At 34.2% G+C, this 13300-nt stretch overlaps 1 protein-coding gene across 5 annotated transcripts in view; it reads right to left on the bottom strand.

Moving 5' to 3' along the window:
* Nucleotides 1-607: 607 nt before the first annotated feature.
* Nucleotides 608-13300, bottom strand: part of LOC132919331 (uncharacterized) — a 121955-nt gene continuing 109262 nt past the window's right edge. For all 5 annotated transcript variants that reach the window (XM_060980857.1, XM_060980858.1, XM_060980860.1 and 2 more), the window contains 2 exons: nt 2848-3136; nt 608-2332 (listed from right to left, as the gene is read on the bottom strand). In XM_060980857.1, the coding sequence (XP_060836840.1) occupies nt 2159-2332; nt 2848-3136 (463 nt within the window). In that variant the 3' untranslated portion in view covers nt 608-2158. The remainder of the gene's footprint in view (nt 2333-2847; nt 3137-13300) is intronic.

The raw sequence follows: 13300 nt of genomic DNA, 5'->3' as shown, positions 1-13300 counted from the left end.
GTATTGATTAACATACTTATTAAAACGTGGAATTTTAACTTTACCATAAGTAGGTACGCTCTACAGAGTATAGGTGCTAAACGCTGTTCGGTGTATATATATATATATAGTTGGTCTTGAGACGTTTAAATGTTAATTATTATTCGAGAGCAATATTTTATCAAGGTAAAGTGGAAATCGTTAGGCAACATATTATTATAATTATACGATTTTTAAGTAATAGGTACCTAGGTACACTAATGTGCTCAACCGCGATGTAGTGAAACGATGTTTTTCAGCTCTTGGAGCTTGTCGGACGATTTATTTATCATACGAACTACGAATAATATAATATACTCAAAAATACTTAAACGACTTTATCGTAAAATTGTATCCATTAAAATTTGCTGTACAATAATAATATTATTTTTATTATGTGCTTGTGCTGTAACAATATAAAAACTAACACCTACCTACTTCGACTTTCTCTCCGAACGTGTATAGAATACAAACCGAACAGCTGATTTTGTAATGACGTTTAACAGGTACTTTTCCTTGAACAAATATTGTTTTTTCTTTCTCTAAACGTATTTAAGCACAATGGAATAATGAAATAAAAATACTAGAATTAGTACATTGAAAATTATGTACAAAGTACATGTTTATTCGTTATTATTTTTTAATTTTTAATATCATTATTAAGAACAGATTTGACAATAGAAAATTTTTAAATAACAGTATAGGCCACGACTTTCTTTTACATTTCACAAGCAGATTTAAATTAACAATTATGCGATTATCAATTTAAAATTGTTTACGTGCAAAAATTATTTAAATCCGTTGGTCATATCAGGCCGATAAAAAAAAAACTTTAAAAAACCAAACGATTTGTAGGCAAAAATTATTGTTCAAATTAAAAACGATCTATTATACATAACATAATAAATAAACTAATCATAAAATGGAGACAAATTTGATGATTGATTATTTACATTGTTTTTAAAACAAAACAATTCTTAATTATCATGAGCAAAAATATGATTTTCAAATGGTATCAGTTATAAATGTTATAATGTCAAAACAATGTAATATTGTAATATTGAACAGTGATTTATATATATATATATAATACTATACAATTCTAGACATATTTTGCTTTATATATTTCAGATTGAAAATGTAAGACTAACTAGGTACAAATAGAATAAAATACACAAAGATCAGTTAATACCATACATATTACATACTAATTACATAGACAAAAATCACAATATTATTTTTTTTCCGCTAGATAGGAAAGATTTTTTTTTTAAAAAATATATTTATGTTCCAGTAAAATGTGTTTGATGTTTCTGAGCAGATTCAATTCTCAAAATTATAAAATAATTTTACCAGTTGTATTTTATTCTTTTATGATTATACACAGTTCATATAAAAATTGGTCAAAAAACATTTTATTTCTTGGATAATAAATATACAATGCTGGCAAAAAGAGCAATAAGGGATACAATTTTAAGTCTTTTTAATTTATTTTTATTTTATGTTATCACCATAAAAGAAGCTCACAGTTTTCAATTTAAAATACTACTAAATTATAATGTGAAGTTCTACATAAGTAATATTTCATTAATAGTATTTTACTAAAACTATATTAGGTATGGCCTTAACTATTTAATATGTACATTACCTACCTACCACAAGTATTATATTATCATGTTTAATATAATAGTTGTGTATAAATTAAATTATATTAATTAATACCTATATCACGAATTTAAAACAAAAATAATAAGTAATAATATAATGATGTTAAAAACAATGGCACCAGATTTTTCTTCCTACATTAAGACTGCCAGTTTTTCATTTAACAGTCTACATTTTTTAACAAATCCAAAATAGTGTTGTACGGTATTTTTTCAATCATTAATTTATCAAAAAGTGGGACATTCAATGGGTCAACAATTTCCTTTGTTTAGTATGTGAAATCAAATACAAATTAAGCTTAATTCTCTAAGAGGAATGAAAATTTATTATACATAGGTACGTTATTCATAAAAACATACAAGATTGTTTTGTCCTTTCATAGAAAAAAAAATATAATAAAAATAATAATATAGTAATTATAGATTGCAAATTTGATAGGTTTTGTGGATTGTCTTGGAAAAACAAACTTTTAGAATCAGTACACATATATCTGTTTGAGCTGGTCCCGCAGTTCTGCAGGTATTTTGTACGCGTCCTGTTGCTGTTGCTTTTTGTGCACCAGTCTTCGCCACTTGCCTCGCAAGTTTTTCCGTAGTCCCTTGCGGTGCTCTGCGGTTTCTTCGATGGGTACACTGCACACCAATGTGTCCTGAAATTCATTTAAAATCCAGTCAATTACATGGAAACGAAATGGTTAAAAGTGACTTAAGCATATGGAGGAGCTTTGGAAATATATCCATATTTTACAAACAGTGAAACGCATTGAAATAATTTCCAAGGCAATATTGTGGGTTACCATAACATTATTTATGTTATGCATTATGTTCTTACAAAACCAGTAGTATGCACCAAACTATGTTTAACCTTCTACGGTGTGTAGGTATTCCGTACACACTATCCTTGTCTTGATAATACATTTCTCCCACTTGAACGCAGATAAGATGAACACAATTTAATGATCTCATGTTTTCAATGAACTCATTAATTATGAGAAAAGGTTAGGTACTCGTTAAAAATAAATTAAAAATTTAGAAATGTACTTTGTATTTAATCAATTATTGTTATAATATGTGAGTACCTACTGACTTTATCTTTTAAATTAAAACAGTCTAAACTAATAATTAATAATCCAAACCTAACAAATAATAGAAGTGTTAAAATTACCTGATCAGAGCTGTACAGCCTGTACGGTGAGTTATACCCATTGGTGTTTTTGGCTGCAGCGTTTTTGGCAGAATACTGCCAGAGGAACGGTAAAGGTACGGGCGCATCGCCCACGTCACCTGATACGTTTGTGACAACGGCGACGTCGACGGGCTGGGCATGGGGCAGCTGACAGTCAACATTGTTGTTGTTGTTGTTGTTGTTGATCGCAGTGTTGGCGGTGGCGACGGCTGTGGCCGCTGCCGTGGCCGCGGCAGCTACGGCGGTTTCCTCGCGCTTCCTAAGCTTGCTGCGAACCAAACGGACGGTTAGAAATTTTGAACCGTTGCTACCCACCATTTTCAAGCTGTCCCTAAGCGTGCCTATGCAATTGAAACGCGCTTTGGTCTGTTCGATGGTGCCGGTGGCCGGGGCTTTCGGGTAAGCCACCACCCCGCCAAACGTGACTGTTTTGGCAGAGCACATAGCGTCACCGCTCGGGAGAGTAACGAAAATAACGACGGTGTGTGCCGATATTTGGTGTCACTTGTGTAGAGAGAAAAACGGTTCCGTGTGTTTAAAACGGTACGAAACACAATCGGACACGCACAAAAACACACATACACACACTTAAATATAATATATAATCGTATGATATACAATAGGCTACTTTAAAATTATATTACGTTAACGACTAGTTTCACTATCACAGCCTCGTGTATGTTTCGACGAATATTATATAATAAATTATAATATTATACCGGACGTCCGACGGTGCGGTTCTTCGAAAAGAGGAAAAAGTTTTTTTATTTTTTTTTCAACACGATATCATAACCGACCGCCGAGGAGGAAAAAACGTCGGTCGAAGAGAACAAATAAAAATTAAAAATAATATATTATAATAAATACACACGCGCGCGGAGTCGCGTCTCGGGTTAGGTGGTAGACGACGACGACGAGTTGGTGGTCGCGGCCACGTCGGAAAAAGACGTAGGGTTGACGAACGGAGTTATTAACTGAACGGCTGGTGAGTGGGCCTGATCATTTTCCGGGACCGTGTCCAAAGCGGTGGCCTTTGTAAGTGGTGATGGTGGTGGTCGCCTGCCGTGGACGACAACGACGACGGTACTTTGCGACAACCGACGCACATTCGAAACGTTTATGCTTGTGCACGACAGAAACAATAACGCTGCGTCGCGACGGACTGGACGGGACTGTGTGACCGCACGAGCAGCAGAATTAGAGTGCGCCGAGTGGAACAGGCACGGACAGACCGCTCACACACACTGCAGTCACGCGCAAAGTGCAACGACACTGCGACCGGCTGCGAGCGAGCTGTGGCGCGGGCGACTCCGCATGAGCGACTGGCCGTAAACGTGAGACACCGTAGTGCCGTGCGAGCGAGACGGTAAATGCGATACGAATATACGATGCCGCATGACGGCGAACCGACGCGGCGTTTTGGCCGACGACCGGTGGGAGCGCCGCCACCGCCTGTGCCGACACTCCACCGCTACCGTCCGCGCCGGCACACCGACGGACAGCCGCCACGTTGCCACATCGCTAGTCCTCAACGGTGGTGTCCCCGCGCCGGCGGGGTGGCTAGACGGGACTTGAATCACGACGCGTCGGGTACTCGTTGTAACAATGTTATATTATATTACAATATATATTATTATGTGTGTGTGTGTATATTGTGGGTGCATATTGTGGACGGGATCTGCCTCCGTACGGACTATCGACAATCAACCCTATTGCGTTCATATTTTATATTATATTTTGTGCGAGCGGTGTTCACTACCACTGCCATTGCCTACGTATTATATACCAATACCATGTTGGTTACATTTCATTATTAGGCGTATTGAATACTATATAGACCTTAAATTATTTAGGGTGTGCTAAAATTATATAAAAATTATTTTGTTAGCGGTGTTTATCGGGTAATAACGATGATAATCAATTATTCGAATATAAGATTAATAATAAATAATAAACAACACCGTCTAAACGTGCAATATTCTCCTGTGTTCTGCAGTTGCATATTATCTATTAATAATACTTTCAGTTTTTAATAATTGATTCGTGTTATCTTTTTCAATATTATTTATCACTTTATCAGTGATAAGTTTGAATATCATTTTCATGTTATGTTAGTTCGTAGTTATTTTTTAATTCGTTGCATTAATGCATTTTAGAAATTAATACACCAGTATAATACTATTAGTTTTTTATAGCTTACATAATTAATCAAATTATTTAGGGGTGCTAAGCGCCCGCTAGCGTTTTGTGCGTATACCTATGTCTTGTTCATCAGTATAGTATACCCTCGGCCAAAGGTTGTATAATAAAATATCCCCTCCTATATTTTTCTTTTAGGCCATCGGGTGCTTAACCTATGAGTTTAGAAGGAAAATTGTATTATGAATAGGTACATAAGTACATTGGTCTGATAAAAAATACCTTGAACATTACAATAAAATGTATTTATTATACCTCCCTATATTATGTCAAACATTTGAAACCATAAAATGTGAAAACGACAACTAAACTCATCACCAGTGAGTTTTAAACCTCATTTAATAAAAATAAAAAAAAGTTTTTACATAATAATACAATATAAATTCACCATCTAGTTGTCTGACTGCATGTTTGAGTTGTCATATACGCGTATTATACCCATATAGTGCACCGAATTACCGAATACCGATGTATATCAGCTGTCGTATATACCTACTATATTATACCTGTCTGCACGAAAATGATATTTTATTATCAGCCGTACGTTTTCGGCGTTTGTTTTCTATCACGAAGGTATGGGTACCCCTCGCATGTGCGCACATACCGCCGTGCGTGCGTCAAATGCCTAAACAAACCTCTGCGCGGCTCTAAATATACCTATGCGCCGGTTACTGTTCGGATTCGTAGTCGAAACATATAAAATATTCGATAATCCGGAAACGTATTTTAGGGTTCCCCTCGTCATATTATAGCAGGTAGATATATGTATTTTAAATAATTGTAATTCGTGAACCGGCCATCCCGACCCCCTGACTGTGAGGTATATATAATATACGCATTGACGTAACGAAATACAAATATACAAAACAAAACGACGTATATACTATGTATATTCATGTATAATAATTATAACTATAATTCGTATAGAAGTATATATGCGGTATCAAAATGTTGAAATGTTAAATATTCAAGTGGAGATATTATATAGACGTATACGCATCGATTTCATTGTAGATATATTATTGTAATATATAGATGTTATAACAATGCTACTATATTATTATAATAATAATAACATTTTAAACCCCTTTTTTAATTTGTTAAATCAACATTTTAAAGCATTCGATAGGAATATTATTTCTATGTGTAATACAATAATATGGTTTAATAGGTCTATTTAATATAGAAAGTTTAAAAAAAATAGATTTTATATATTATTATTTTATTGTACATTAATAATTATTAAATATTTAGAGGATAGAGATATATAAAATTATTGGTTAAAAAAATTCAAGTCGATTCTCATTTTTCTCAAGCTGCGGTTTTAAATCCTGATCAACGTATTACATTTTAAAATGTAAAACCAGTTTGAGAATCCATTATTTTACTGGGTCGAAGCATTTCTTATACATTATATTCAACTTGTTTTCAAGTGAATGTTTTCATTTACTTTCATAAAAGCAAATAACATTTGATCTTTATAAAGTTTATAAATTTATGACGTTTCTTAGGTATAGTCTCTGGTGATCTGGCCTCATAGTATGACGTGTAATTTAAAAATGAATTAAAAAATAATTTACTTCGTCAAGTATATTATACAATACAATAATAATCTATAATTGTAGATATTTTAAGTATCAATACAAACGTAATTGAACATGATTTAAATATTGAAATGACTTCAAAAATAATCGTTTAAGCCGTTTTAATGATAACACAATGAATGAAATAATATATAAATTATCAATTGTTTTCAGATTAAAGGAAATCCAGTCATACTATATTAATTAGATATATAGTCATTATATTATTGCAATACTATATACTATGCAGTCTAAACATGAGCACCTACAGACTTATTTAATAAACGGTTACGTCAATGACATTGTATACCCTCAGTGTGTATAATATATACAAACAATGATAAAAACATAATCAAATATGATACGCGTTGCACAATATGCTTAATATATTAAATTCTGAATAGATCGAACTATGTATCGTAATATAGGTACCCTATATAATCGTAAAAAGTGGGCCATGTACGGTACTAATAGTTTAAATATTAGAATAGATAATATATTATTTATATTATATGTATTAAAAACGAATTAATATTTAAAATTAGCAAATTTTAGCACGACGGAAATGGTTTGAAAAACGGTAGCGCTTGAAATAAATAATTATAATATATAATTCGCTGATGTATATACATAGTATAGGTATAGAAATTAATTGAAGTCATTAAAACAGCTGCAGGTGGCAAAAACGTTACAGATAATAATCGTATATAATATATGTATACACATATTATTACCGTATAGGTAGGTGGATCGTGGATATTATAGCTGTACAACGTATTAAGCTGCAGCTATTATAGTTAACGGTGAAAAAAACACTATTTGTTCGCGTGCAGATGATAATTAAAACTTTAAATGTATATATATATATATATGTATGAATATGACATAATGCGCGTCTGCTTGACAACATTATAACAATCGCGCAGCAGCAGTAGTCATAATAACTATATAATATATTAATATACACATTATATATTGTAAACTTGCAGCGGTAGGTATAATATGTACATAATAGTCACCTTATAAGTGCGTCTTTTACGCACAAGTGAAACATTGGAATATTGCGCGCAATGTCGAAAACAAACTGCGTTTTGCATTTGTGGGTCGCATAATATTATACATAGGTATATATTATATATATTATTATTATTATTGTAATGCGACAAAGTATGCTACAGCGTGACACATATATATGTATATATATATACTTGTGTTATATTATACACATGTTGTGATTTACCTGTGTCTGGACGTGTGTTTGTTATTGATTGTCGATCGAGGTAATCGATTCCTCTAGGTATATATTAATATATTAGGTATAATATTATACTGTTATTACGCATATTTTGTTTTTATTTTTCTCTCAGTTAGAAACTAGATACTTTAGCGAGTTATAATATGCTATACTGCAGAATGATTTGCCGAGCACGTTCACCAGGGTGGTACTCCCTTTCGGCTTTCATCATTCAATAGATTTAATAAATCATCCCTCGGGTACCTATATGGAAATAATATGACCTTTATTGAAATAGGCCTTTATTGAAAAGATGTCGTCCTCATTTGTTGTTGCCAACTTACGAGTGGTTTACTAAATTGGTGTAGGAAATATACGCTTAGCAGTTTATGTTTGATTCGTAGTTCTAGTTAGTTTTCGTTATATTTATATTTCGAAGCGAGTTATGAGTGTTCTTAAATATTGTAATATTTTCTACACCTATAATTCATCGTTCAAAAATTAAAATATTGGAAAAACACCCCCGACAAACCACAACAAATGTTGTTACTGTTAACTTTGATAATTGGTCAATACACTATATTATATTAAATGTAAGATAAAAAAAGGAACGGTTTATACACTTGAACTCTGACTAATAATCTAAATTAATAATATTACACTTTTTTTTGTTTTATGTAACTAGAGTAATATCAATGGATATTTTCACTTATCATGTTCCTCATGCCAAAAATTCTACGATCAAATTTACTTATTGCATTGTTAAATATAGATTGTAAATAAAACAAAATAAATTATAAGAAAAAAAAAATGTAAGATAAGTATAAACGTGAACTGCTAAAAGTAAATTTGCTATCTTACGCATTAAAAAAAGTGGGGTATTTCCATTATATACCACGTCGTGTATCTACAACTGAATGTATTTGACTTGAAGTATAAAACGTTATCGACAATTTATTGTCTATACGCACAGATATGCGTTTACGGTAAACACGAAACAACACGACACATGGTGAAATAGAAGCTGGAAATCCGACATAGCAGCAAATGCTGATGTGGGTGCGCGTGTGCTTAAAAGTTCTAAAAATCAGAGTTTGAAGAAATGCATGATTATACAGAACAAATTGGGGATGAACATGCTTGGTGAATCATCAGTGTTGAGTTAGGAATTATGTAATTTATATTTAATATAATAATATTACCCATTATAAAATACCTATGTAAATGATTTTTTGCTGATATAAATGTCACGGACAAAGATATATTAATAATTTCAAAGCTCCCTCGTGTACCTATATACATTCTCGCCCAGGGCGATTTGTCCACACTGCTGCGAAGTCGAACGAGATATAACTGCATATTCAGACGGGAAAAAATGGGAAAACAACGGCGCCATATCGGCACCGGGAAAGTGCGGTCACCGCTCACCGTTATTCGCTTTCGGGGCACATATATACACGTTGTATTTAATTTACACACAGCATATACATTCATAGTATATACACCGTGCATATATATAATACGTGTTCGGTGTTCCGAAAACAGGCGACCGGTTCGGTTGTTGGCAAATTATTCGTATCGAGTTGTCGGAGCGCGAAATCCGGTCCGGACCGTACGCGGTATAACGTCCTAAAAACACGAAATTTGCGAAATAGAAAAAAACCAGCGGCAAAAAGATATTCGCACTGATTCATGACATCCATTACTATATTATAATTAATTTAATATAAGACTGTATTATGTCGAATACTGCGCATTCGAGTTCGAGATGAGTTTTTGATTTTATTTTCCTTAAGTGGGGATTAAAGTGGATGGAACAACGAGTATTGGCTGAATTGCGCCGACGTTAATTTCTATCATAACTTTATTTTGACGAATTTATAAATTCTGAAAATCAACTTAAATTTACATGTAGAATGTTTCAATTTAAAATTTTAAACGGTATAACTGAACAAAGTTGTAGGCTAATTTAACTTATATATTATGTGTACGATATGTGTGGTGTATTATAACGATCGTTTCAGCTGGTCATACACTGTGGTTTTATTTGTCCGACCGGAATATGTCCCAACACTCAACCCTCAACTATTTTGTTCGTACAACCGAGAAAATGTATATTATATAATGTATGACATATACGCAATTATATATTTTTCATCGTTTTCCGGTGTTCGACCTATGTTTTACCCATTGCAAACACATGTGGAGCGAAAATCAAACTAACTACAATTCGGTTTTCCTACTGTTTCGCGGTGTACGGTATTTATCGTTATCCTCATCGCATTATATTATACAATATGTGTTCATTGTTCGAACTACATCGAACCCCGTCGTTTACAGATACATTAGAGTATTAGACTATGTGGTGTATTACCAGCTTTACCAGCTTTGATCTACAATTTTATGTATTACATCTAATATTTTAAATCATAGTAAATCGTGATAATCATGCTGCTCGCAGGAGAATACGTCGCGCGAGGCCATCATCAGCAGCAGCCGTCTCTATTCGCGATACACATGTCACGGACGCGTGACCGCGTTTGTAAAGTTTTAAAGTAATAGTTATATTAGCAATATATTATGTATCCGTTTGTATAAGCGTGTATGGTGTATGTAAGTAAGTATATACAATATACGATTCACGCCGTTGTGTAATAACCATCACTGTCGCCGCCGCCGCCGCCTGCAGCCCCCTCGGAAACGTCGCCGAACCCTTCCGCAGCGCACAACAGGTTTTACAGCAGTATATATGCGGCGGCGGAGGGCGTAAGACATAATAATGATAATAACTATGCTCTTCGTCGTTACGTAAGGGTGTGTCCCGTCGCAACAATATATTCTTGTACTTACGTATCTATATAATAATATAATATATAATTTAAGTGTCCGCAATACTCCGTGGTTAACATTATTATTATTATTATTATTATTAACAAGTCGTTGATTTTCGACAGCTGTGGCAGCCGTCGCGTACAATATAATAGAGTAATACATAGGTACTCTGCAATTGCCATTTGCCGCCGCCAGTCCCACGTTGTCATCATATAACGTGTTTGCGCGAAACGTATATAAATGCAAATCCGACGGCCGTTTGCCGCCGCGTTGCACAAGGCTACGGCGTGCAAATTTACCTGCAGCACACACACATACACACACATACACACGAGTACTTCACATAATACCTATGTAGGAGCATTGCTGTTATAGAGAAGACCTTTTAAAATCACGTTCTCGAATCTATATATGAATCTATATATATAAATATATGCGCACGCGAGTGTGTGTGTGTTTCCCCTTTGTGAATAACATTATATTATATCATTATATATTATACACGATGGAAGAGGTAACCAGCCAAGGCCTATGTGACATTTTGTCTCCCTCCTCCAGGTTAGGTTAGGTTAGCATAGCTCTGTTGTGCGAACCCATCGAAAAGTCCTCCGGAAAAACCTCGTCGCTACGACGAATATCGCGATGACAAAACCCCAAAAACCACGATGATTTTCAATTCACTGCTGCGGTCGCAGTCGTAGAACGTAGCTATATTGGTAATTACGCTAATTGGGACGCTCCGAAGAGGTTTGTTTTTTAACGATTATTTGGCACGGTTTGTTTAAACTTACACGCGGGGACGACGCAAAAACATTATTTTTTTAGAAAAACATTGGCTGAGGGTCTGCCGCGCGCCTTGGCACCGTATATACTTCGTGTATATATCGCGATAATGGGTTAAGGTTGCGGAGTCGACGAAATTTACACCAAAACTGAGAGCGGAAAACAAAAAAAAACATATATCGAACAAACCGCGGTTTTTGTTTAATTTTTTTTTTTTATCTCAACTTCAACTGTGAGCTGCGGTATGATGGAGGTTATAATAGCCGATGTACTAATACATGCATAATATATATGATAATATGCATTCAAATATATATAATATACGTTGTACCTATACCGAACGAGGAGGAGGAAGTGTTCGCGTCGATAGCGAGGTCATCATATATATAATCGGCTGGACACCGCGATAATGTCGACGACTGCTGCAACCCGCGTGTATAAGACCTCGGTTGGGTTTTTTTTTTTGTCGCTACGATTTCTATAACATGGTCAGAAATTTTCCATTCGTTTTCCCATACATTACAGTGAAATCGGCTAACGTCGAGTTAACCGACTTTCGAGACTCGACAAAATATGGCCGGTATTATGTCGAACGCGCATAATACTCGTATTTTTCGCGGTCGGCAGTTTCCCAACGCAGTTGCTGTACAATATGTCATACTTCAAACTGTCTAAATATTATAATGTAATCTAACAGCATGACGTGCTTATATAATTATACTAAACAAATAAATAAATAATGTAATTACTATAGCTGAAATCCGTGATTCAAAATAGTACAATAAAAAGCAAAAAAAAATTTGAATTTTGAACATTGTGGTGTCACTGTGCCAGGGAAACCAGCTAACTCGTGTATTATATATATATGTGTGTGTGTGTTATATTAAACCGATGGAACAATATTAAGTATAATGTATGTCGTATGACCCGAAAACAATTTTTCTTTTTATTATTTATTGTCTTGCTAAATGTTTTTGCGAGCACAATTATTTTGTCATCGTTTAAATAATATAAAATGGGCTGACCCAATTCCGTAGCCTCGCCGCCCTGTTCATCAAATTGCAGTTTATTATTAGGCCTAGAATTCAACTGCACAACTTACACAGTGACGACACACATAACAATATAATATATATTACACGCTCGTTATACTATTTACGCGCTGCCGCCCGTATCGACACGCCAATACACCATACACGCGACTAAATTAATATTGTATATTAAAAAACCATATACATACATGTACATTGGAGATAAAAAATTTTCACATTTACGCACGTCAAACGAACCGAACTCTGTTGCAAAAAAATCAACGTACATATACATAATGTATGTAATATACATCTCATTATAACAACGACTAATTAAAAATCTCATCACAATGTACGATGCCGGTGTACACGCGTAATAATAGAACCCGAGGTTGAGCCGGTTGAGGTATATTGTAATAATATTATTATACTCGATAAATAAAACCGATAATATAGTAACATGTTGAAAATAAAAAAAAAACGTGATTTGTTAATTGTTTAGTCTCGGAAAGTCACAACAATGTATAAACACGCGAGAGTTTTCTATCGGAAATCTAGGAAATAGGCGTTTTATATAGAGCCGACGGTTTTCCGCGAACTTGACGTCCGCTTATTCAGTTTATAGTAATGTTTCGCATAAATAGCACCTAAGTAAATAATAATATGTTATGCGTAGGTACTGACCGTCATACGAGTTAAACGGAAATCGTATCGGACTTGCCAAAATATTGTGTTGGATTACGTATACGCGTGAGATAAACAACGAAATC

This window comes from Rhopalosiphum padi, chromosome 2, assembly GCF_020882245.1.
Source record: "Rhopalosiphum padi isolate XX-2018 chromosome 2, ASM2088224v1, whole genome shotgun sequence".
NCBI lineage: Eukaryota > Metazoa > Arthropoda > Insecta > Hemiptera > Aphididae > Rhopalosiphum > Rhopalosiphum padi.
Note: the sequence above shows the minus strand (reverse complement) of the source record. Positions and strands in the feature narration are given on the sequence as shown.